General features: G+C 39.7%; 1 protein-coding gene and 1 gene segment (V, D, J or C); one reads left to right on the top strand and one right to left on the bottom strand.

Moving 5' to 3' along the window:
- The window catches only part of Stard3nl (STARD3 N-terminal like), a 40,177-nt gene extending 35,628 nt beyond the window's left edge, over positions 1-4,549 (top strand). Inside the window, exons 8-9 of the mRNA XM_059263367.1 lie at positions 3,067-3,140; positions 4,082-4,549. Coding sequence (XP_059119350.1) covers positions 3,067-3,125 — 59 coding nt within the window. The 3' untranslated portion in view covers positions 3,126-3,140; positions 4,082-4,549. The remainder of the gene's footprint in view (positions 1-3,066; positions 3,141-4,081) is intronic.
- A 3,630-nt stretch (positions 4,550-8,179) lies between these two features.
- Positions 8,180-27,609, bottom strand: part of LOC131911033 (T-cell receptor gamma chain C region 5/10-13-like) — a 38,038-nt gene continuing 18,608 nt past the window's right edge. The window contains 2 exon segments of the C gene segment in view: positions 8,180-8,786; positions 22,192-22,521. Coding sequence covers positions 8,587-8,786; positions 22,192-22,521 — 530 coding nt within the window.

Raw genomic sequence — 27,609 nt, forward strand, 5'->3', positions numbered from 1 at the left:
TCTTACTGTGTGATACGGTCATTTAAAGCTGTAGTGTCTTCTAGGCCTTGCTCTCCTGGTGTCCCATACATTCTGACCTGCTGATTTCCTGGGCTCCCTGCTTACCAACAGGCTGATGAGGGGGCCCTTTGTGTAGGTCCGTGTTCACACTTCTCCAGCCCATTAGATCCAGGAGGTGGTGGCTCTCAACGAACCCAGGAAAATTTGGCTAGAATTCTTCAAACATCTTCGTGATCCCCGCCATCCCCAGTGTACATGTTGGTGTCACCGGCCAGTGTCTGTCTCTGCTCAGTGTCCTGTGGTCTCTTCGGCTGTTTTCACTTCCTAGTGAAGCCAGATGCTCCTGCTGCCTGCTCTTGCTTTCCAGAATCCCTTCTCACAGATACTCCGACTCTTCAGCTTTCCCTTCTAGGACTTGTTTTCCCAGTCTCTGTTCAGTTTAATATTTACCCTTCTTGACGGTCTCTGGTTGCTTTTGGTTATGGCTTTTCTTTACTTTCTTAAGTTGATTCTGTGTGTCCTTTGACTATTTATTACTGCTGTTTTGGTGTCTTCCTGCTTAGATACGGTATTTGGAGGCACACAGAGAGCTTGTTTTGACTTTTGTCTGTCTTTTTCAGAAGGATCACATTAGCCTGTTGTGTTTTTAAAATAACACTCCCTATAATTTCTGTTGCATTTTGTTGACTGTATAGTATTGCAGTTCTAAATTTGTAATTTTTTTTTTCCTTTCTCAAAAGGACAGCTTTGTTCACTTAGTAAATTAACCATGAAATTGCACTATGTGGAATAGTGCTACTTCTCTTGTATGTGTTTTGTTTCCCTTTTCTGAAAAACTTGATTTTAAACTTGTCTAAGTTTTAAGAAACTTGTGTTTATTCTTTGAAGACTTCCTGTGTCTAAGATGTAGCCGCACTCCCTCCCTGTGAGCGCCTCCAGCACATCTGCTTGGCAGCTTGACCGACCTTCTCTTTTCTCTTCAGTCCACTGAGTCCAGTTAGTGCTGCGCATTTGGGCAGGGTGTTGGGGTGTGCAGTAATCCGTCGGGCATGGACAGTCAACCCCTAAAAAGCGGCTCTCCCTGCCCCAGAAGCCACTTACTGCCAGATGCTCCTCCACGAGGGTGGGCCCTTAGGTGCCCTCCTCCTTCCACACTAGCGTTTTTACTTGCTTGATCTTGTGCGGGTGGCAGCAGCTGCTGGGTGTTCGTGTGTGTGAAAGGTCATGCCTAGTGGACAGAATTTCACAGCACTCGTCCCCAGCCTCTGACTCTTACATTCTTGATTTCTTTTTGAAGCCTCACTTCCCAGAAGTCTCTGGACTCCGCCATGTTTGGTGGTATCCAGTGACTAGGCAGAAGTCAGGCTCAAGCCCCTGGACTAGCCCCTCTCCTCTGCCAAGTGGCAGAATGGAGCTGTATGTAGAAGACCCAAGACATAAACCCTCGTTCATGCCATCGGCCAGGCAGCTGTCGGTTGAGCCTGAGAGCAGGAATGCGGTTTGAACAGCCTTCTGTGCATGTTCCCCCCACCCCCACATTGAAACTTAACGGCCCACCCAAGGGCTCCGTCAAATACAGTAAGCAGTTGGTGGGCTGGAGGTGAAGCCTCGCCATTTTACCTTTACCTAGTCACTCCAAATTCACCTGAAATGGTTAACATTCGCGAGGTTAAAATGTGAGGCACAACCTTAAGATTCTCCACCATGCCTTACCCTGTACCATGCTTGTTCTCTGCTTTATCGAGTAGAATCAAAAGACGCCCCTGAGAGCACATCATCTTACAGTTACTGCAGTCCACGAGGCTGCCACCTCCTCACCTGAGCCTTCCTTTTCTCATTCTCCTTCTTAAAATCCCTCCTTGATTATGAGAATAATACACACTTCCATAAAAACTCAAAGCTGACCTGTCCATCAAACTACAGAGCAGTGTCGGAATTCACAGCTCATGGTGTTTTCTTCTAATTGTATGTGTGATTTCACCCCCCTGTGCCTGTATTTCCTACAGTAAAAGCAAGATTCTGTTTGTGGAGTTATGAATTAAACACTAGTTACTATCATTTGACTGTGGACATTTTGAAATATTCAAAACTGTGTTTCTCCTTTGTATATATACATTTGACTTGACTTTTTAATTTTGACATATTCAAGTTTAGAGTGTGCAAACTTTATTTAACTATTTGTTATGAATTTGCTTTTATAATAATTTTCATGCTGTTATATGTTACATATGAATTAGTTTTAAATGATTGCAAGTTATTTCACAGAAATATAACTCAGACAAGTAGCTCTGATTTCTGACCTTTAGAGAAAAAGTCTTGATGACAAATAGTATTTGTATTTAGTATTGATCCAAAGGAAGGAATTTTCGAGCTCGATGGCTTGTTCAATTGTAGAAAACCTAAGGCTGAAAACCATCTGTGCAGAAGAGCTAGTCGGTGGTCCCTGGGCATGTGACCACTGGGCAGCGCCTTCCTTCAGCATTCGGAGCCATCACTGTGCCCAGTTCAACCTGCGCAGTGGTTTTTAAATACACCTAAATTAAATATGATTTACACTTAAGAATGTATTCGCAGTGGGGCTGGAGAGATTCCTCACTGGCTGCCCTTCCAAAGTACCTGGATTCAATTCCCAGCACCCAAAGAGCAACTCACAACTGTCTGCAGCTTCAGTTCTAGGAGCTCCACTACCCATAGGCATGCATGTGCTGCACAGACAGATATGCAGACAAAACACCTATACATACAAAATAAAGTTTAAAACTGACAAGTCTTAACAAAGAGGGAGATGAAAACTAGCAGCTGATAATTCATGGTATGTGAGTTCCTTTGATTAGTACATAATTGAATCCATTTCATCAAGCTATAGGTATAAGTGGTGTTTGAAGTTTCCTCCTATAGAACCGAAGGTCAAACTTTAAAATGGCAGTTTATTAATTTCAGTCTCTTGAAGATTAAACATCTATCTTTTACATAGAATTTTATGAATTTATGTCTACATTAAAGTGAAGAAGTTTGTAATATTAATACAATGAGACCTTGTTTTTCCTTTTCTTTCCCACCTCCTAGGTTCTGAAGAAGAAGCTGAGGAAAAACAGGACAGCGAGAAACCACTTTTAGAACTATGAGTTCTGCTCTATGAAGTAAGTGTGCTTAAGTGAAATTGTACCAGCAAAGTGTTTAAATGTGGGTATTTCCTTTGGGTGGATTTGAAGGAAGTGTCTCGGAGTGTGCAGCCAAGCAGGGTCAGGCTTGTTCTGCTTGTGTATGTGTAGTAACTGCACCTTACTCAGGGCAAGGCCTTCACACTGTATGGGCTGGGAATACATAGTTTGAAAGATCCCCAGAGACCCACGTTTCTAAGAAAATGAGCATTAACTTAGCCAGACTGTCAATGCTGAGTGTTGGCTTGCTTCAAACAATTGTTACCTTGTCATGTTTTGAGGTCAGTGATCCTGTGAGGTACGGGATTGCTGTTACCTCCATGTCACACTTTTGGATGGAGAGGGTAGGTGAGGAGCTTGTCTGGGGTAGCACAGCATGAAATGGGGACCTGATCTCAGGTCCACCTAGTTGTACCCCAGAGACTTCTGCGGTTTCCTACAGGAATGCATCTTCAGGGTGTTAGTGCTTCTGATAGGAAAGCTATGAACTCAGCATGGACATTGGTGAGTGTCTTCAAATGACACGGAAGTCATTTCAACATCCTCCATGCAAGGACAGTAAGCAGCAGGCGAAGGGCAGCAGCACTTCTGGCCGTAGCCACCAGGGAAGAGGCAGTCAGACTGTGGTTCTGGAAACAAGGGCAGGCACAGAGGTTGCTGGCTCAGGCCATAGAAGAGCAGACGAACCCTATATCCCCGTCAATGTTAGCACACAGCACGCCACAGCAGCTGGACACAAGAGGCAGAACGGTCAACATGAAATAGTCAGACTTCTTGTGAAACCCTTTAAAGTAAAGCTCTGCTGTCATGCTGTCCTTTGTGAGTCTCTGTCCCCTGCAGTACAGACTTGGGAAACTGGTAGACAGCATAGCACTGGGGTCCAACCACTACTCAGTATTTGTCTCCACTCTTTCTCTAAGTGTGAAGAACCCTCACTGCGAGTCATCCTAGGAAAACAGGTGGAGACCGGTTCCCCGACAGGAAATGGTGGATCTGCTCACTGCTGGTGTTGATGAGCTAAGGAATTTATTTATGGCGATACCTCATGGACATTGCTCCACCTCCACTTACATCATCCCTGCCTGCGGCCATTGGGTCGTGCTGTGGTCCTTCCTCTCTTCTGTGAGTCTCGGTCTGACCTGATAAATGAATAACTCAGTTTTGTGCTGCATCTGAATCAAAAGACTGCTTAATATATTGAAATAACAATTTTGTAGTAAGTGTGATACATTTTTATTTCAATTCATAGATTGTATTTTTTTTGTTTCGTGTCTCAGATTTCTTTTGTATTTCTTTTTTAACTCCTTACATTTCACTTGTGTTTTTAAACTCATGCACATGTGCTCTTTATACAATTTTAAAATAATAAATCCAACATATCAAATTGACCATTTGCTTTATGTATGTTATACATTTGGCCAGGAGTGGTGGGGTTACAGAAGGAGGAGGGGCATAGAAACCATTGTCCTGCGTTTCGTATGGTTCTACTGGAATATCTTGTTCTGAGATAGGGGTCTCATAGCTTACCTCCAAGGCTACCTGCAAAGGGCGTGGATGCCTTTGCTGCCACTTTTCTTGGGTGTTTACTTAGCTTGGATTAATATGAATTAATTTACATCATCAACTGTTTTTCCAGATTTACTTTCAGCTTCCCAGAGGGACAGACTGAGTCTCTATCATTGACTGTCGCTCTAGGAAAGTTAACTACGTGCGGCCGTGATGCTGCAAGCTTGGGTGGAAAAAGATTCAGTGCAGATCAGTCCCGGATCTACATGATTCTGAGAGTATGCCCTCCTCAGCGGTACCACAAGGAAGGAGGCTGGGGTACAACCAAGAAGGGCCACTCAGAGTAGAGGGAACTCTCCAGGTGTGCTCTTGGGACAGGACCTCAGGAACTTGATGGAACAAACTCGGTGGCAATTTCGTGTGTCAGGAGTGGAGCAGTATATACTTCTAGTCATATGTCAGTGCTGAGAACACTGCCAGAGTGCTGACCTGAGCCAGTACATGTGGCCAGTCCTCTCTTGTGAAGAAGTTGACTGATCACAGACACCGGTGGACAGTGTATGTATGTGATTGTGAAACAGATCAGACACTGAGATCCTGGAGAGGGTATCTCAGCTGTAGTCATGCTTCCTCTGGGACAGGACAGATGAGCCCTGGGGCTTGGGTGTCAACTCTGCACTCAGCCTGTTTGTTCTCTGGCTTCTCATTCCTGCATACTGCTATCCTACAGTTAGCCTTGCTATGATGCCTCTGATCTCTCCTCTCTCTCTCTCTCTCTCTCTCTCTCTCTCTCTCTCTCTCTCTCTCTCTCTCTCTCTCTCTGACACACACACACACACACACACACACACAGACACATACACACACACACATACATAGACACACACACACATACATACACACACGCACACACACACATCTTGGAAAGATGACTGTTTCGGTAGCATTGAGTTGACGTCCATTTCTTTGTTCCTAAATCACATTACTGTGGCCCACATCTTTGTCCACTGGAATCAGAATGCACATCTTGCACCCTCTGCATTCTGATTGAAAAAGAGAAAAGTGTCAGCAGCTGTAAATGAAGGGCCTCAAACCCACCCCCCACCCCCCAAGAAGCTAAGGTGATGTTGGTGCTACAGAGAACCTTCTGTGTTTCTTAGGCATCCGAGGGAATGAGCAGAGACCTATCGTATAGTCCTGGGAGCACTGAGTGTGCACCCCAGGGAGTCCCGCCACCCTTACTGTAGCTCTTGAGCTTGACAGCCACCTCCCACACAATGAAACTAGATTTTTCCCCCACCGCTAGCCATGGCCTTTTGAAACCGAGCAGAGCTGGCTGTGGTTTAACTGCCCTTATTTTCTCTTCTAACACCCTAGCTACCCTTTGTGTTGCCCCAATCAGTAAGGGTGGGTTTGACTTTGAGCATTTTCCAGGAAGCAACCACATTGACCAAGCAGGTAAACATAGATGCCTGAGAAAATGAAGCCATCAGCCACAGCAGCACCAGCCTGCACAACATCGACCTCCAGTGGCCCCTCCTCCCCTGCAACTGGCACTCTCTCTGCACTGCTGAGAGCCCCTGTGGACTCAGGAAGGAGGGTGCTTAGAGGCTTGAGACCACAGGACACACCGCCTGTGTCCTAGCTAGTCATAGCCTCACCAAGCTGTTGCCGATTGTCAGTTTCCGGCCTCTACATCTGCTCTTCCCCTGCAGAAATAGTTCCATGTCTGTAAAGCAGGGCCAGGAGCTTGGCCTGAAAAGGTCTGATCAACTCAGGACTGTCAAGGAGTTAACCTAAATTAAATCTGATCTCTGAATCTCATTCATGTACTGTTCCAAACGTGCAGCTCTGTTTGCTTTCCGACAGAACCAGCTTTGTAGACCCGGGCTGATTGTAAAGAGCCTTTCCAATATTAAAGTTAGATCTCATTTGAGTTCAAATGTAGAAGTTCTAACTTTGCCCATTGGAAAAGGTGTGGAACACACACGGAACTTTCATCCAGCTACATGTAGAACATTTCGTTTAATATCTCTGCTTACAGAAGTGCCAGCCATGGCTAACAGGTGCCATGCTTTCAGGTATTACTTCACAGTAGAAAGTGGGGAAGGGATATGAATAGACACATGTAAACAGATCTATAAACAGGACGTATAAGCAGACCAAAACCAGAGGAGATGTTTATCTTCAGAAAAAATAAATTGATGCCATAGTGAGATCTTGTTTTATACTTGGAAGGCTAGCATTGCTCTGAAGTCTGACAGGCCTCTTAAGGGTGTTCACATACAGCTGGACTGCAGAGAGAAGTGGACTCTCTGTGAAGGGTGATTGGGCATATCTTTTCAATATCACCAGAGAACATGAATAAGACTCTTAGTCTATGATTGCACATATGTGCAGGTGTGTGCAAGTCCATGTAGAGACAACCCCAAGTGTTGACTCTCAGGCACTGTCCATCTTGTTTATTAAACCTGGAACTCTCAGTGGCCTGGAACTCCCCAAGTAGGCTAGGCTGACCAGCCAGTGAGCACCAAGAATATGTGTGTCTCGGCCTCCTCGCGGGTGACATTACAAGCGTGCATCACCATTGCTGTGTGTATGTAAGGAAAACATAGACATGTATCAAAAGTCATTTGCTTTATTTTTTCAGTTGAGAGTGACTTCGAGGAAGGTACACGATATTGGATAAATTATTTGTGTCTATAAAACATACACTGAATTCAGAGACACCTCATTTTAAATTATGACTGTTACTTGAAAATCAGTAAATTCAAATTTTCTAATCTATAGACTAGAATTGTACTCAGATCAAAGTACTCTTAGAGAATCATAATTTGCCTGGTGTATAATAGAAGCTAAATCTCTCATCTGTCCTCACTTTTGGTGTTTTTGTGTGATGTGTGGGTGTGATATCCAGTATTTCTAAGGTAGAGTGAGGAACATGTGTCAAGACTCTTGGGGACTTGCCAGCACACAGCTTTATTAACCCATCTAATGAGCACAGCTCCAGGGGACACACCATTCTGACTTTCTTTTACAGGAGGAAACTATGGTGTGGAGAGTTCCGTATTTGATCTCACCCAGATACTAAATTCTGGATCCCATTCCTGAGGTCTACAGCCCATGTGTTCATCTCCTCCATCACCTTTCCCTTCTGGAGTTTGGCAGCTCTCCTGGGAACAGTGAGGACTGGGAAGCATGATACTGTGAAACAGACACAGAGTTGATCACACAGCTCACATCCTACTAGACCTTTTCCTGTTTCCATGGGAATGACTTAAACCAAATGACCCAGGCCTAGTTTCCCCTGAGAGAACAGTCATTGGGCTTCTGCACTTGGCTCCAGAAAATTGTCCCAGCCACCACCTAAGGGACAGACTTAGAATATAGTTTTGGACCTTGTTACCAGCAAGCACTGCGTGTCATAGCTTGGTTGTCATGTTGCTTTTCACCTTGAACCTTGAATCACTGCCACAAATGAAAGCACACATCACATCAAGAGTAGACCTGATTTTTATTGTATTTTGCAAAACAAAGCACAGAGTTTAAGTTCAAATAAGATTCTTTGGGGCATGTGAAGTAGAGGCTTTTAGGGCGTTATCTGGTTCAAGGGCATGAAGTGGGGTGACTAGAAGCTGCAGTTTGTGTACATTGGGGCTGTGATGCTCTGGGCTGTTTTGGGGGGGCACTGAGGGGATGGATGAGGATGGCTGGGTGCTTCCATGGGCTACTATTTGTTGTAGAGTGAAGTTGATCAGTTCCCTCCCTGTTTTGAAAACATTTGTATAGTAATGATACGAAATTCCACATGTGTGACCTTGAGGAGGTCCAAGCAGCAAGCACATCCAGCTAGACCCTCAGAAGATATTGAGGGGCAGAGCAGGATGACGACAACGTGACCCTCCTGTTTCATCATCCATTATGAGCTTTGACCGTCAAAACACACAGCTGCTCTTCTAAACACACAGAATATAACGAAGGCCAAGTGGACCACACTCTTGAAGAACAGGATGAGGTAGGTGTAGAATGCAGAGGTGTTCGTCACCTGAATCTGCAGCACATCTAAGAGAATCCTGTAGTTAGGTTCATCTGCTCTTTGAACAGAATAGCCCAGATAGGCTATTTTTTTTTCCATTGAGTGACAACTCAACACCTACCATTCTTACTGGAACCAGGAAGAGGACTCATCATGGAAGTCAGATTAATAACAACCCTGATAAGTTCATTTATAATCTTACTACTGCTGAAAAGAGAAGTTGCCCTTGGGGTAGATGGATCCATTTGAAGGTTAAGTGGGGCATAAGTTTAGGATTCTTCACTTCCAATGTTTCTAAATAATCGTGAATAATGTCTATCATGTACAAAGTAAATTATAAGCAATATTCTGACATCTTTGCCCATGAAACGTTCTTTTGTAATAAAGAATTAATTTTGGTGGAGGAATTGTTTTCATTTCAATTTGCACAGAAAGATAGTTTGCCTCATATGTACTGAGTAGACCACAGCCTAAGTCTTGGTCCACAGAAGTGATTTTAAAGAGTTGTTACTTACTTTCTTTTTACATCTCCAAGTATAACTATCATTGCAGACATAAAAATACAAGGACAAACACAGAGCAGAGCATCTGAGGCATTGTAGATGGAGGCTACGGAGCTCTGTCAGGAGGCACTGTCCATGGAAATCTAATGGTAACACAGCAGGGTGCATGGGGGATTTCAGAAGAGCGCACTTCAGAAAATCCTGAAGGAACTTGTCAATCCAGATGCCCAAGACTCTTACTTGTCTCTCTCAAGTCTCTCATTACAATGGGTAATTGGAACCAAAATATTTTGTACTTTTATAAGAGATGTGTGCTGTCACCAATTAAAACAACGGTGGGATTGGAAAACCACAGTAACCACTTAGTGAGTCAAGGCCATGGTATTTTCTGTATAATAGATTTTAATGAAAATGTTAAACTCTGTCCTTGTTCAGGTCCATTCCTCATGTGGTCCTTCAGATTCAGAGATGATAACATTGAGGATATGGAAGAACAGTCAGCCCTGGAACAAATCTATGAGTCTCCTTTTGGTGCATATGCAGAGAGAAAGGACCAGAAACTAGTACTCACTATGCTTACTAAATATGATAACTATGTTGGACATTTGGCACACTCATTGCAATAACTGAATTTGGGTAATAATTCTCCATTGTCAAGTGAAGAAAATTTTGCTTACAGAGTGGAAGTCACTCATGCATATTTGTGTACACTGATCATTAAAATGACTGGACCACTAGACTGATGTGTGGCAGCCTGAAGCCTGTGTTATTCCCAATTCATATGACATTGCACTGTAGCCAACTCCTTACACTGTGACTTTGAGGGAAAATACAAAGCCGAGTAAATGGTCAAATTGTCATTTGATGACCTGAGTTGGAACCCCCAGATCTGGATGTGTGACATATACAGAGGACTTAATATTAGGTCACTGACCACATCTGAAAAGATATACACACAGAATCCAGATCAAAGGTCTTTTATCTAAAATGGACTCTGTTGGTGCCAGGAAATGTGATTAGTACCTTAGAATAACAACGACAACAAAAACTACTAAAAAGTTCTGTGGACCCAAATCAAAGTCATACTGTCTGAAGACCAATTGTTGAAATGACTAGGAAGTAATGGGTCAAATTATGTGATCACTCAGTTTATCCTGCAATTCCAGTCATTATGGCTTTTCTTTAAATCAGAGAAGTTCAAAGTTAAGATGACTGAGATCATGTTCTCTCTAAGAAGATAAAGGTAAACATATGCTAAGACATACCCCTTCTTCCTTCCAAGCAAGCTTCCAGATCAGTAGTATTATTAACTAGAAGAAATGAGAACAAGTTTTATTGAGCTACCATGGTCATTATTTGACATGCTGTGTGTGTGTGTGTGTGTGTGTGTGTGTGTGTGTGTGTGTGTGTGAGAGAGAGAGAGAGAGAGAGAGAGAGAGAGAGAGAGAGAGAGAGAGAGAGAGATCTCATCAGACAGAATTGATAATGAAAGCTCATACTTGTAGACTGATGATTGCTATACCAGGCAATATATTAAATGATTCACATTCGTTGTGTTTAATTCCACAGTAGGACCTAAATGAGTTAAATTCTGAATGACTCCATGTGTGAGAAAAGAATTAGGCTTAAAAGGTATAGTCAAAAATCTTACATGATTTCTCTAAGGCAGGTCCTTTGTTTGGGAAATAAATCCACTGGTAAAAGTGCTTGTCTTGAAAATGTAAGAATCTGAGTTTGATCCTCGTAACACATGTGAAAATGCTAGGCTTGGATACGTTCTGGTAATCACTGTGCTGTATAGGCAGAAAAAGAAGAGCTCCCCTAGGCTAACAGGCCAGGAAGTCTAGCTTAATTGGTGAGCTCCAGGCCAATGCAAGACTAATCCTAAAGAAAATGTATAGCATTTCTGAGGATGACCCCAAGGTTTCCCTCTCGCCTTCACATGTACGTGCATACACACACATGAACTTGCACACATCCTCTCTCTCCCTCTCGCTCCCTCTCCCTCCCTCCCTCCCTCCTTCTCTCTCTCTCTCTCTCTCTCTCTCTCTCTCTCTCTCTCTCTCTCTCTCTCTCTCACACACACACACACACACACACACACACACATACACACACGAACACATTTTAACAAACGCACTCATTTAGCCCAGCCTAGTCTTGAACTTTTGATACTTCTGCCTCTATCTGAAGTGCTAGGGTTACAGGCATGCCACACAACACTTACTTTAAGTGTCTTAATTCTTATTTATTCTTAGCAAATGACTTTTTGTTTTGTTTTGTTTTGTTTTTAACTCAAGGGCTGAATATTCCAGTTCAATTATTTCTAATAGTGGAAAGATAGGAGGGGGAAAAACAACTATTTTTGTGAATAAAGTTTGAGATGGAAATTGTTTTTATCTGTAGTGATATGGAGGAAAGATTGATTTAAAATGCCAATCAGTCTTATCTGCTACAATTAGCAATTGTTTCCGTTTGTTTGTTTTTTAACATCAAGCCAAAGATGTTTAGAAGATGAGGTAATAGGAGAAAAACAGTTTCTCATGAGGCAAAGGCAAATATAAATGAACACTTACCATTTTCACCTCTGGGATTGATAGTAATAGTTGTGAAAGCTAAAAGAAATTAAAGTATTAGTTATTCATGCTTATTATTTGAAAGTATGTGTGTGAATTAATATTTTTGAAATGTTGACACAGAGACTGGAGAAGCCATATTAAAAAATATGAGCCTTGCAATTTCCAGAATAATTGATGTTACTCTGAGATTCTGTAGAAAACAGTTGTCATATATTTTTGAATACAAAGATTTCAAAGTTTGTGAAATATATGTTATTTATTTTTTACCTGTAATACTATATTCCAGATCACCTGCTTTTCTTCTGTATCTATACCTCCATGCATAAAATTTGCCACAAAGCTGCACCAAAGATACGGTCAGTAGACGAAAGTCCAAATTAGCTGATTTTCAGACTTTTGCACATTAGGCTATATGTCGTGTTCTACCCACAGTGAATGTGTCTAACCTTAGAGTCAACAACAGAATCATGCCCTTGAGGGAGTCTGACATAGACCAATTTCTATCTAAGCAGAGGAAAACAGTTGCAGCTTTCTTAATCACTCATTTCCCCAAATTTCCCACTTGTGTCTTGGTTGCTGGAGGTGAGATGCTTGTAGACATGTGTATTAATAAGAGCCGCTGTCTGTCCTGTGATCACTGCTACACCAGGAACTGGCTAAATGCATCCCAAGCATCATCATGTTTAATTCTCCTGTAACACTAAAGTGAGCTGAATTCTAGATATCCTAACTACACATTAAAAAATAAATTTTAAAGAGCTTATGTAACTCATAACAGTGAATGAGAGGGTCGATATTTAAAGGATAGTGTGAATTTAATAGATAGGATATGTGGAAAATACTTTGTAAATATCATCAACCTTGTAGAACATTTATATTTTTCAAAACAAAAACTATCTAGAATAGAGTACTTGTTTGATAAAATATTACATTTATATATCAATAAAGAAAAATAAGCATGACCACAAATTCATGAATTCTGATAAATGATTAAGAGATTAAATCTGAGAAACCATGGAGTACGAGAAACATCTAAGTTAAAATGGAAAAAGTTATTATAGGTCTCAAAAATGTACTCACTGAAATTACAGAACATTACCAAACCAGGAAAAGATATAGACTTCCAAGCCCAAGAGGTACTTAGAATCCTAAAAACACACGATAAGACAAGAACCTCTGCCTGGCACATTAAACCCCAAGATATAAAAAGTACAATAGAAGAAATTCATGAAGGGCTGTAGAAAATAGCAAGTCACAGAGGCACACAAGTCAGGATTTCAGAGCTCTCAGCAGGAACCCTCAAAGGAAGGAAACAGCCCAGTGATACATTTCAGAGCTTAAGAAACTGCTGATGATATATGCAGTCGTATCAAGGAACTGATATCTGAAAAATCAATGGAGAAACAAAGGCCTTTTAAGCAGCACACAAAGTGAAGCATTTTGTGGCCACCAAGCCAGCATTGTAGAAGAAGCTTGAAATCCTACACACCAAAGAAAGACAATATCAACTAGAGAGAACAGTGAAGAAGACATTTCACGAGGGAAATATATAAACAAAGGAGAGCCCGATACAAACAGCTCAGCAACACAGAAGTTCCTAATAAAAACAGAAGAGAAAGAAAAGGAACAATTACTTCAAGCAGAAAAACAACCAGCACAAATGACAGGAATCAGCAAAGCCCTTTTAGTAATAATCTGAAATGCAAATGGTCTGAGTCTCTGATGAAAATATGCCAACCAGCTGGTTGAATTAAACAACAAAAACCAGGATCAAAAATTGTTGTCTACAAGAAATCTATAACTGGTAAAGATATGCACAGAGTGAGACTGAAAGGATGCAAATCATTTGATAGACAGATAGAAGGCCCAAACAAGTAGACGTAGCCATAATGGCAGTTGATAAGTAGACTTCACCGAAATTCATGGAGAGAGATTAAGAGAGTTAGAACATCAAGGTGCTATAATAATTATAAATGTGTATGCATTGGATGTTGAGTGAAGCAGATGATAATGGGAATGAAGACTGGATAAGACCAAGTACATTAATAGTGAGTCACTTACAATAGATAGACCACCCAGACACTGCAAAATCAACAACCCTCAAAATTTAAGTGTACTTCAAAAGGACTTAACAGATATCTAGAGAATATTATATTTATTATTTTTTACCAGGCCATTTTCTCTTTAATCATTATTGAATGAGTAGATTACATGAGATCGTATGAGTCCTGGTTAGTTAGTTAGTTTGTTTGTTTTTGTCAACTTGATACAAGATTGAGTCATTTGAAAAGAAGGAACCACAACTGAGGAAAGTCTCTGTAGGATTGCCTATAGGCAAGTCTATAGGGCATTTTTCTGATTAATGGTTAATGCAGTAGTCCAACTTCTGGGCAGGTAGTCCTGGGCTGTTTAAGAAAATTGGCTGAACAAGGAATGAGCAAGCCGGTAAACAACATTCCTCCATGTTATCTGCTCAGATTTTGCCTCCAGGTTTCTGCCTTGAGTTCTTGCCCTGACTTTCCTTTGTGAAGGAGTGTGAAATGTAAAGTGGAATAAATCCTTTATTCTCCTAGTTGCTTATGGTCATGATTTGTTTTTTTTTTTAACTTGAATCCATGTAGGATCTTTTCTTACAGGCTTCCTAATCATGGTTTTCAGAATTTTCTTTCTCTTTTTTATTAATTTAAATTTTTTATTCATTTTACATACTAACCACAGATCTCTCTCTCATCCCTCCTCCCCTCCCCCCACACCTGGTTAACCACCCCCCTACCCCTCATCCCCTCCTCCAAAAGAGTAAGTTCTCCCATGGGGGGACAGCAAAGCCTGGTACATTCAGTTGAGTCAGGACCAAGCCCCTCCCCCCTGCCTCAAGGGTAAGCAAGGTGTCTGACCATAGGTAATAGATCCAGAAAGCCAGCTCATGCCCCAGGGATAGATTATCATAGAGCCTTCACCCAGTAACTGATGGAAGCAGATGCAGAGATCCACAACCAAGCACAAGGCTGAACTCTGGGAGTCTAGTGGAAGAGAAGGAAGAAGGATTATATGAGCAAGGGAGGTCAAGATCATGATGGGGAAACCTACAGAACAACTGAACCAATCTCATAGGAACTCATGAACTTTAGACCGACAGCTCTGGAACCTGCATGGGATCAGACTACACCCTCTGCATACAGGAGACAGTTGTGTCTGGGTCTGTTTGAGGTGCCCCTGGCAGAGAATTTTATATTTAACTCATTTAGAATACACATTCTTATTAGAAGCCCGTGGAACTTTGTCTCAGATAACATTTTAGGCCATAAACTTAGTGTTAACAAATAATAAAAGAAATAATACCTTTTATCTTATCAAAACACAGTGGAACAAAACTAGGTAAAAGTAACAAGAGAAACTATAAAAAGTATGCAAATGTATGAAGATTTGGCAGAATGGTCTTGAATGATTAGTTGGTCATTACAGAAATTAGGAAAGAAATATAAAATAGTTTTAGATTTAAGTGAAATGAAAGAGAAACTTACTAGAAATTTTGGGATGTTGCAACTGTACAACTGAGAGAACAGTTTATAGCTACCATTGTTTGTATGAAAGAAAAAAATCAGAGATCTCAGATAAATAATTCAAGAATTTACCTTAATATCTTTAAAACAGAAACAAGTGAAAATTTGAAGCAGTGAATGACAGAAATGATAAAAAAAATCAGGACGGAAAGGAATTAAATAGAGACTAAAAGAACAAAGCAAAAAAAAATGAAATAGAGTTGGTTCTTTCAAGAGATAAATAAGATTGACAAACTCTTGGCCGTTCTAGCCAGGGAGAGAGAGAGAGAGAGAGAGAGAGAGAGAGAGAGAGAGAGAGAGAGAGAGAGAGAGAGAGAGAGAGAACACATCAATGAAATGAGATGTAAAAGCCAACCTTATAACAGATACTAAGAAAGTCCAGAGGGTCATTGGAGATTGCTTTGAAACCTGTATGCCCAAAAGCATAAAAATTATAGAATAAATACATAAAGTGTGAGGTGCATAAAACCTACTAAATCAAATCAAGAGGACATAAATCCATAACAGGGAATGAGATTGAAGAAGTAACTGTTTCCCAACAAAGAAAAGCATTGTATGGCATCAGTGTTGAATTCTTCCAGATATTTAAACATGAGTGAACACTTGTGCTTCTCACACTGTTCCACAAAGCAGAGAGGGAAAGAATATTACACAACTCTTCCTATAAAGCGAATAATACCCTCATTCAAAACGAAGTGAGGAAATCTATAGAGTAAATTTTCCTGATGAGCATAGACGATAACTTGCAACAAAATACTTGCAAACCAGATTCTACAACACATTAAAAGTGCTACACTATCAGGAATGCAGGGATGATTCACCATACATAAAGCAGTAATTGTAGTTCAACATGTAAGTAGATTCAGGGACAGGCATTGCATAACCATCTCAGTAGAGGCAGAGAAGGCATTGAACAATGAGGCAAGAGAAAATTTTATTTCTGGGTCCTCTATCTATTCCCCCTGGCCTTGTACCTTTTGTGTATCTAAGCTGTTCTGTGAATCATGCTGGTTTTGTTGCTGTGAAACTATAGTATAATTTGAAAGCAGATATTGTAGCATTTGCTATTTCTTTCTTTGTTAAGGATATTGTGCTTATTTGGGATCTTTGCTGCTTCCATATAAATTTCTAGGTTTTTATAATTCTGTGAGCAATGGTATTAGAATTTTAGATAACAGAGAAACACCTTCAAATGAACACCCCATTTCCTGAGCACTGCAAAGCAAGACAGTGAATGCATTACCACCTCACTATAGGCACACAGGGGGGAAAAAGGTGGACAGTAAGTAAGGTGCCCAGCGCCAGTCATTACGAGCCTACAGCTGTGACCTATCTTCTGTCGTTATTAGACCTAACTGCTAAGCACCTGTTTCCAGTTGAGTCACATTAAATGTCTTCCTATTTGCTTGCATGATTTGAAGGAAGACAGTGTTACAAACAATGAAGTGAAAGCAAAGGTCATTCATTCAGAGCCCGTGTGCTCACTTGAGACACCAATCAATCTAACCAGCCTGTGATTAGAAAAATATACTTTTCAAGCTAATGAATTAGTTTTAAAAGGGCCTCTAAACAAGAAGCCCAATCAGACACAAGTAACCTTCAAGACAGTATTATTTCTCAATTACAGGTAGATAAAATCAGAGGTTAGTGCAGATTAATATATTAAAGAGACTTTAAAAAATTGAGACTAAAATTGAAAGACACCCTACCCACAAATTTCATGAAGCATAACCTAAGAAAAGCCCAAATGTCACTAGGAATTGGTAGAATCATGTGATGGCCTAATGTGATACTTCATTTTTACATATCCCAGTCTGTACGTATCTACATAAAAAAGAAACTCTTGCTTTGCTCTGATTGGAGGATTTCCAGGACTGCTGTCTTCTTCTGAACTTTGTTTTAAATATGTGTATCCTTTGCTTGTATTTTGTGTTTAAAAAAAAAAAAGGAAAGTACCCCTTATTGTTAAGCATGTTGGCATTGTCCCCTTTATTTTTTCTCTTTTGGGGGACATACAAAGCAAGTTATTTTCTGTATCTTTTTCTTTTCTTTTGTAAACATTTTGATTTGGTTTATTTTAAAATGGCTTTATAAAAGGGCTTTTGTAAAAAAAATTAAAAAAAAAATTTGATGGTGATCTCTTTGAACCTGTAAGACTGTTTCAGATAATATATTCATTTTCTCAATATCAATTTTACCTAACTATGATCATTAGGCCATTCAATCTTCTGACTGCTATTTCTTTCCTGTTTTAGTCTTCATTGGAGAGATCTTTTTTTCACCCTCTTGATTAGGTTTACTTCTGGATTTGTATTTTACTTTTTACTATATTGTGAATAGTTTATCTTCTAATTCATTTATCGAGAAGTTCATTATCAATATATAGAAAAGTCTTTTGTTTGTTGCTTTTGTATCCTGCTACTTTGTTCAAAGTATTTATCATTAAGGCCTTTAAAATATAGGATCATATCATCTGCAAATAGGCACAACCTGAATTCTTCCTCTATTATTTATATGCTGAAACTGCTATTGGAGAACATAGAGAAAATAGTTCAAGATATAGTTAGTTGGTCTCCTATAGCCCAGTACAAGAAAATGATCAGAAAAGTAAGAGAAAGCCTATAGATCCTGGGAGAAACATTTTAAACAATATATCTGACAGGAGAGTAAATCCAGACTATATAAAATACTCAAAAACTTAAGCCCCCCCCCCAAAAAAAAATCCAATTAATCAACAGATGGGCAAATATATTGAACAGACAATTCTCAAAAGATGAAATGCCAGTGGCCAATAGACATAAAAAATGTTCAGGATCCTCAGTCGTCAGGGAAATGCAAATTAAACTGCATTGAGATTCCTTCTCACCCTAATCAAAATGACAGTCTTAAGAAAACAAATGACAGTCTGGGCAGTGGTGGCGCACGCCTTTAATCCAGCACTCGGGAGGCAGAGACAGGTGGATCTCTGTGAGTTCGAGGCCAGCCTGGTCTACAGAGGGAGTGAGTTCCAGGACAGCTAGGGCTACACAGAGAAACCCTGTCTCGAAAACCAAACCAAACCAAAACAAAACAAAAAAAAAACAAAACAAAGAAAAAAACAAAAAAAAAAAGGGGAAAGAGGAAGGAAGGAAGAAAAAAATGACTACTGCTAGAGAGGATGTGAGGAAATAATAATCACTGCCTAAAGATAAGAGAAATAATTTTTTATGACTTATTGGTGGGAACTGTGGTGACTCCTCAAAAATAAAATAATATAAAACTACCATATAACCCAGCTATGTAAAACAATAAAACAGACTTACAAGAATAGATGTTGCATTATTTCTCTGAATTTCGGAGGTTAATAACACATAAATATGAAAGAGGAAGTGTGGAGAAGAAGGGCTCGTGATGGTAACCAGGGGCAAATAGGAACAATGTGAAGGTACACATGCATGAAAATGGGGTCATGAAACCCACTTTGTTTACACTAACCAAAACCAGGAGGTTCTGAATTGTGTGCAAATGCAGGTCATGGACTATGTAGCTACAACTTCTTTTGATATGCGATACTTCATCCTTTTCTAGGCAAGTAACCTTTTTCCCTCAAGCCTGGATTTATTATCCTCCCAATTGAAGTATGTAAGCTCTTATTCTGTAGAGAATATATTGTTTTCTCTATATTTCTATGTGTTTTACTGTAGCCACAATTTGGGGAAAGACAAGAGGACCTGTGTAATTTTTTTAAGTATCTGGTTTTCTAAGTCAAACTTGGGGTGTGGGTTTTATTTATCAATGTTTATAAGCAATACTAGAGTAACTTGGTATCATACTTTTCCCAATCATTAAATGATGGATGGATGAGTGGTGGGTGGTTGGGTAGGTGATGGATGGATGGATGGATAGATGGATGGATGTTTGGATGGATGGACAGATGGATTAGGTTCTTCTTTGCAGTCATTCAGAGCATCTCACTGAACTCTCTCATTTGTTAATTTGTTATGTTAATATGATGCCAAAGAAATGACTGATTGCTTTAAATGTCACTCAGTCTGTTCTGCAAAATTCAGTCACTCGTTTTTTGTTTTTTTGTTTTTTATATGTAAGGCAAAGTGGATTCAAATGTTAAGATTATTAGGAGGAGAAAAATATAATCTAAAACTTACCATTTTCAGTTTTCAAATAAGCTTCTGTGGGAGAAATGATGTTGGCAACTAAAGGAAAGGAAAGCAGACATCAGTCAACTGTCTATGACTATTACTCTACAGTACGTGTGTGTGTGTGTGTGTGTGTGTGTGTGTGTGTGTGTATTTGTGAATGTATTTATAGACCTATTTGTTCATGTTTGCATGTAAATCTAATGTTAATGGAAAGACAGACATTAAAATATGAGCCTTGCAATCCCAGAAGCATTAGTTGCACTGTATGTAACTCTGTAGGTGACATTCTTATATGATGTTTCTACATGTGAACATGTTGAAGTTCCCAAAGATTACATCATTATCACAATCTCAATGTAACGCCCAACATTTCCCTGCCAGACCCACTTTTCTTATGTGCTCATGGGTCCTAGAAAAGTTTCTGCTTCAAAAGAGAGAATGTGCAAATATATACTCAATGGAAAATAAATAGAATATTGCTTGACATATTGGCCTGCATATGCTTGACTTGACATGTCACGCTGTGAAAAAAAATCAATCCTGGACCAGTGAGTTCCAGGCCAGCCAAGGCTACAGAGTAGGATACTGTGTTTAAAAAAAAGGAAAAAGAAAAACCTGCTAAAATCTCAATTCTTCTTACTATAATATCTGAGGGTCCCAGTGCAGTTATTTCTGGGGATAGATAGATAACCCAAGTTATATTTCTAGTTTTCTGTGTGAAGCTTGAAATAAGACAGAGACACCTATGAGATCTTTAAAGCAAAAATAATATGCTTAACTATTTTAAAGGATGTTGGAGAAGCAAACACCTATTCTATTCTTTGAGCTTATTCTTCTGTGAAATGTGTTCTCAAATGTATGAATTTCCTTCCACTATGCAATTTTATTGAAGAATAAGTTCTGTGTGCACTAAAATGGATTTCAGTGTGTGACTGATAAAAATATAAATACAGCCATATTTACTTTCTGTCTTCAAGGTCTGCCTTAATGGCTCTAAGTATTTTTTTTTGTCCTTTCAGTGACTTTATTATCTAAGAGATAAACAAAAATCACTCCCAGCATGAACTGGTTGAGGTACAAAAGAATAGAATTCCTAATAATATAATCTTTCTAAACTCCCCCAGACAAAGGTAATTGCAGTCTTAGCTTCCCATCCTTTTATAATCATGCCATCCAGTTCTTTTATCAAGACAAACTACACAAGAACAAAACATCTTCCCAGAAGCAACATTAGAAGTTGTTGAATTCTGTTACTGGAAAGGCCTTGGTTGTTTTCCTACCATGAGACACACATGGCACACACTTTTTCTAAGTTTATTGTAAGTAGGTTATAATAAGGGGAATCTCTCCTCTGCATATACTCATAACCAATGGTTTTACTCTTCTTTATTTTTCCTTGATCACTAGAAAAGTCGTAACATAATTAAACTAACAAAATGGCCATGTGAACTTCTAGCCTTTTTATCTTGCCTCTATCTCTTTAAAATGGAAATCGAATATGGGACTCTCTTGTGATGATTTGCTGCGTGGTGGCAAACAGTAACTTCCTTCATTGCTGTTAATTCATTTTCTTTCCATGGAAACCCTAGGTAAAGGCAGGCAACTTTGCAGACATCACTGGCCACTGCTGAAACAAAGTATTCTGGAGGACAAGAATTGCTGAGGACATCTGATGGGTGAATGACAAAGGTGTCCCCATGGTTTGTCATTTGTGTATTTCTTTACTAGATCAAAAGGGTTTGTCAGTCACATGGGGAAAACAAAGGCTCTTTTTCTCTGTCACTCTGGGTCTTTAGGAATGCTTTCATGACTCAGGATAAGATTGTACCCGCATGGAAAGCTAGCTGCTGGCCCACTGCCTGTCTTTTCCCACTCAGCCTTCTGCTCAGCTGTGAATGTCCTGGACATGGCTCCTGAATAATGCATGATTCTAAACGATGAGGAACAGAATGCAGGCTCTTCACCGCAGCCTTTGGGTCACTACCTCATCCTAAACTATTCATCCACATTTCACTCGGATCCGGCATGCAGGTGACACAGCAAATGTCTACCCAAGAGGCTGCATTTACAAATGGCAAGAAATCAACTCACCACAGAAAACAGAAATGTGTTCCATGTCTTATCTCATCCACACTTAAATTATGAATGCTATGCAACAGTGATATGTAAAACAAAAATCAGAAAACCTCAAGGCTGCCATAAATCTTCAGTAGCCAAATAGTTCTGCCTTTTTTTTTTTTTGTTGAATATAAATGTTTTATATGAGCACTATCTTGTCAGTTAAAAACTTACTGTAGGTAAAATGGAATGCATTGAAATTGAATTAGGTAATTTTGTTTATTTTACATTATAGAACATTTCTGAAAGGTGTGTATTGTTCTTGTATCTGAATCAAGTACAGCCAGCAAAAGTGGGAACTGGGGTTCAGCATTTCAAGCACTGAATGGCTAGATGCTTTCGGGTATGTTGATTCAATTAATCCATGCAGCAATTCTAAAAAATAAGATATAATCTTCATATTTTACATAGTATAACCGAGACCAAGAAAATTAAAAGCAAATATTTTGCTATTTTTTTCCCTATAACCTTCTCTGAGAACAGCATGGTTCTGTGTTTACAATATATATGGTAAGATTTAAGAAAGATTCATTTTTTATCAATACACATTATAACAATAGGACCATTCCCTTTTATAACATATACATACCTTTATCTATAGGAGGAAACAGAATCTCTTGATCAACTCCTCCCCGATTGTTTTCATGTTTGACAATACATTTATGCTCTTTATCCATTGAATCTTCAGTCACAGTCAGCCAGCTTAACTTCATGTATGTATCATTCGTCTTCATGCTATTTCCCTCTTGAGATTTCAGAATCTTATCACCATCCTTTTCTTTCCAATACACCCTTATAACATCAGGGAAGAATTTCTCAAGGAGACAAAGGTATGTCCCAGCCTTATGGAGATTTGTTTCAGCAACAGAAGGAAGAAAAATGGTAGGCTTGGGGGAAACATCTGAACCAAAGTATTTGTCTGTAGGAAAACATAAAATATAAAATATAAAAAGAGAGTTATTAGGGAGACTCAACTGTTACATGAATTTGACACAATCTGGTGCACTATGCTGGGAAGACAAATTATGACTGAGTCAGCGCCCACTGTAGACTTCCACCCACCACAGGTTGCAAATATTTACTATTGCCCTGACTTTATATATGTGCAATTAATAGAGGTTTCTGCATGACTTCTAGAAGTCAGCTGTTGACTGGAGGAGCCTAATTGAAATCTGTCTTTAGTTGTTCCACAGGCCACCATGGATTCTTTGCTGCATCTCCTGTGTTTTCTCAGATTAGATCCATTTTCAAGATGGATGAAGGAGTACTGGGAATGTGATGTCTTAGAGGACTAGGTTCTAGACTTCCCTAATGGCTAGTCTTCCGACCCCTTGTCTCCTAGACTGTTTGGCTAAGTCACTCTCCCATGCATTTGTAACTCAAATAACCCACCCTCTACTTAGCTGATTCTCAAATGTGCCCTCTTTATATTATCTCACATATGAGATGTCATAGGGTGAGTTACCTGTTTTAGTGGCCATTTCCTCCAAAGTACAATAGTACACATTGAGTTGATCCCTTGCCTGGGCCTGTGGGTTTCTGCCCAATTAATTCTGCAGTTCCTACTGTTCATCCCACAACATCTCATTTCCACATCTAAACCACTCTAGCTTGGAAACTAGACTATTTTTAAAGTTTTACTTCCAAATGATTTACAGTCTCTAGAATTAGGGAGCAGAACAAATCCACAACTTCTTTTTAACAATACTTAGTGTATTTATATTAATCTTACAAAGTTACAAACTTACACATTTTGTTTGGCTTTAGAAAAACTTTAAATTCTTTGTTTCATTTAAAGTTGAAGCATTACTAAGATAAAATAGAAATGTGTTTCTCAAACTTGTTTTAATATAAATTTATCTGATTTAAGAGACACTTGATCCATTCCTGACATCCAAGTTTAAACTCTATGCTTTTCCTAGAATTTGTCAATACTATATGCTCTGCTATCCTGTCCAAATAAGCTTTGACTAATAGTCACATACATTTGATTACATAAGTATTACATAGTTTGTATATGAGCACTTTATAGTTCACATGTACATATAGCTAAATCCTATTATGTTATTTGTTCAATGTTCATGTTCTCCTTTAATAAAATTATTTGTATCAAAACTTCTTGTAAAATGACTACAGCAATCTTCATTGTGTTCATTTCTCCTCAATATTCCTACTATTTCCCAATATAGTCATCTTTTTCCTTTCCTCTAATCCTAGAAATAGTTATCACTGATGTCAACCTAACAAGTGTTGTTCTTGTGCTGAAGATTTTTCTGATAAGAACTTCACAGTGACTCAACACATAAAAACAACTTTAGAGTTCCTAATTCTCCAGGTTTGGTTGACAACATATGTGTATAAAAAACTTGTCTCTGTGCAAATCAAATGGCCTTGGAGACTTCAGCTCTAAACAACTGTATTAGTGTGAACCAGTTGAATTTCACTACCAGCAATAGAAACCAAAGTAGAACAGTATTCGGAGAAGCAATTTGATGACAGTCCTACAGAAACACGAGAGGTCACTGTTATTATCGTCATTGTCACCACTAGAGGAATTGGTTTGTCACGATTGCTTCAGCACGATATGTTACTGTCATTGGACCAAGCCTTGCACTTGCTCATGGGAATTAATGCATTGGGGATCTCAGAATCTGAGCAAAACAAAGTCCTTTGTCTTCTCTTCGCATTCTGCTCTGCTCTGACTTTGATGGAACTCCCAACGTTGTGATCTCAGGAAAAGTGCCTTTCCCACACCAGCTTCAGTGGCATCATCTGTCTTAGCTTCATGTTAAAGCAACCAAGAGAGCCCTGCCTGGCTACGGCCTAGTGTGTGTCAGTGCATGGCAACACTTCACTTTTGCCATCCAGAAGAATCATTCTGCTCCAAGTCAGCAGCATGGCACATGCAAATCCAATCTGTTCCCAGAAAGAACAGCTGCAAACTAATTTCAGCCAACTAGTTCCAAAGTGCAGCCTGAAACTGCTGGCTTAGTCTCAATGTAGATTGACTAGAGGCACAGCAGATAGCCAGGCTGCACGGCCAACATAGATCCTTAGGTGCTAACTACCATAGTATCATAGCCTGTCTTGTGAGGGTTCCCAGTCTGCATGGTTCACAGCACTGACATGGCGGCAGGGTCATGGGTTCATTTAACAAGTGTCTCAGTGGATGGAGGACAGTGCCTGCTCTGTGCTTTGCTTTCCTTCTGAAGGTCTTGTGCACTGAAATCCTTTCTTAAATTTATTGTGGATTTCAAAAGTATGATTTGTTTTTTTTTTATCAAATAATAAAAAGTATGTGTTTCACTATATATTCTTTTATCTTTGAGCATAAAATTTTAATGTCTCTTGCTAGGTAACCACAACCGCTTCTCCTTTTTAGTCCCCCCCCCCCTTTTTTTTTTTTTTTTTTTTTTTTTTTTTTTGGTTTTTCGAGACAGGGTTTCTCTGTGTAGCTTTGCGCCTTTCCTGGAACTGGCTTTGTAGACCAGGACAGCCTCGAACTCACAGAGATCCGCCTGCCTCTGCCTCCTGAATGCTGCGATTAAAGGTGTGCGCCACCACCACCCGGCTTGTTCCCCATTTTGATCTTCTGTTGTTTCTTAGCTGGGTGACTCCTTGTGGATATTGTTCCAGATTTTCTTAAGTAGATTTTGGAAAAAAGGCATTGAAAACAGTCAATCCACAGTTTGTGTGGTATAGCTATTTCTCTTTCTACCTGGCAGGATGATTGTTTGAGGAGAATGGGAGATATGATTCTCTGTCCTGGCTTTATGACTAGGATGCCACTGGCTGCATGTTGGCAGATCTAAGATGAGAGAATGTAGACTGAGTCTTTCTTTACCAAGTTGTCACTTATGATACAGGGGTAACTGTGCATGTAGGCTTCATGCAACCTTTATGTGAAAAGATGCTCTTCTGTCCTTCTGAACCACAGGACAGTTTAGAGAGTACCAGATTTATATGGACTCAGTTAATGCTAACTTCGTAGTTGAAATTCATAAAAGGAACTCATAGAACTAAAAAGCTTCTGTACAGCGAAGGAAATAATCAGTTAATAGATGAAGAAACCCACAGAGTGGGAGAGAAGCTTTGCCAGCTATACATCTGACAGAGGATTAATGTCCAGAATATGTAGATAACCCAAAAAGCAGTCAGGGGCTAACTAAGAGTGCTTGATGCTGAGGGGGCTTTAAGCAGGGAGGGAGAAGAGAGAGCAAGCCAGAGGGAGAGGGAAGAACAGATAACACTAAAGAGGTGTGAAAAGCCGTAGGGAATTACATTTACTTAAGATTTACGTGCACACACACACACACACACACACACACAGAGAGAGAGAGAGAGAGAGAGAGAGAGAGAGAGAGAGAGAGAGAGAGAGAGAGAGAGAGAGAGAGAAACTGACTGACTTAGGGTGGCAGGGTTTCTCCTCATCCATAGGCCATCCCACCCTAGTGCCAGCCATGGGAACCTTCATTTTGGGTTTTGATCAGAGGAGCCCAAGAGACCCTCAAAACAATATAGGTTATTGACATTGCTCTTGGTTGCCTCTAAGAATTTGCAAATAAGACCCTTTTGCTGAAGGAACCACACTTTAGGTATAGGACTTGGAGGAATTAAAGTGGAGTTGACCTGGAAGCCTCCTTCTGAAGGATTATCTCTCATAGTACCAGAAGGAGGTATGCAAGCTGCCAAGGCAGAAAAGCAATCAAAGAAAGACCTATGAACCATAATGACCAGATGACAAGATGTCTTTAAAGGTGTAGTAGTGGCAAGTATATCTTGAAAGGGGTAACCAAAAGCCATCTAATTGGATGTAAAGCTTTCTCAAATGGAGAGAATTTAGGCCTAATACTGTAAACCAGGCTCACTACTCTTGGCTGGTGATGCTGTCCACTCTAGAGGAGAGCCTACTACTGCCATTTCCCTAAAGCAGCATAATTTCTAACTGCATTCCAAATACCTATCCTTCCTGATGCACACAGCTTTGTGTGGTAAGGAATTTTCCCTTTGCAGCAGATGGAAACCATTACAGAAAGTGACAACTGGTCAAAATGCGGAGAACAATTGGCTAGTGGGTACCCAGCCCCAATTCATACACAACTCTGTACATCATAGAAGGAGTGGAAAGATTGTAAGAGCCAGAGGACCAGGACATCTGCTGGGAATGTCTTCTGTATATGAAAGGGAAGCTGCACTCATGAAGTCTCAAGAATATGGTTGCTTGAACAAAAACTGAGAAAAAGAATAATATCAGTTGACATGCTGATTTCAGTGGGAGAAATCTCAAGGTCCCTCTTCCTTGAAAAACTACAGTCGATTAATGGCCACTGAGCGAGGGAGAATCAGGGTCTCTGATAGGTTATCCAATTCCAAGTAGTCAGCCCTAATTATATACACACACTAGCAAAACCAAAGGGACTCAACATGTTTATTTATAAATTCATTGTGTGTGTGTGTGTGTGTGTGTGTGTGTGTGTGTGTGTGTGTGTGTGTGTGTAACAGTATTAGTTAAAGAATAGGAGGCCATAAACTTGAGAGGGAGATGGGAGGGGACATTATAGGTGTTAGTGGGAGGAAAGGTAGGAATGGACATGATATAAATATAGTGCTCATGAAATACTCAAAAAACTAAAATTATAAAAAGGAAACAATGCAAACACAGTTAACATATATTTAGTAATTATTACATGAGTCTATAGCCTTTATAGATAATGCTTATTTCGCACATATGTTGATAAAAGATTAACTGCGAAACTGCTCTTCTTTTGTTGTGTGAGTAGATCATTGCTTTAGGGCATAAAATATTCATGATACCACAAAATGGTGGGTGATTCTTCCTGGCCACTCAGGACTGAGATGGTTGCTATGTGGTAGATGTAAGTCAGGTGAAGTCTGGAAACACTCTCATGAAACATAAGCGTACAGTAGCATTTCTTAGCTGATGCTGTATCAACAGAAATTTTAACTTTGTTTAAATTTAAATTAAGAAATCTGATATAAGTACTAG

This window comes from Peromyscus eremicus, chromosome 5 (assembly GCF_949786415.1).
Source record: "Peromyscus eremicus chromosome 5, PerEre_H2_v1, whole genome shotgun sequence".
Taxonomy (NCBI): Eukaryota; Metazoa; Chordata; class Mammalia; order Rodentia; family Cricetidae; genus Peromyscus; species Peromyscus eremicus.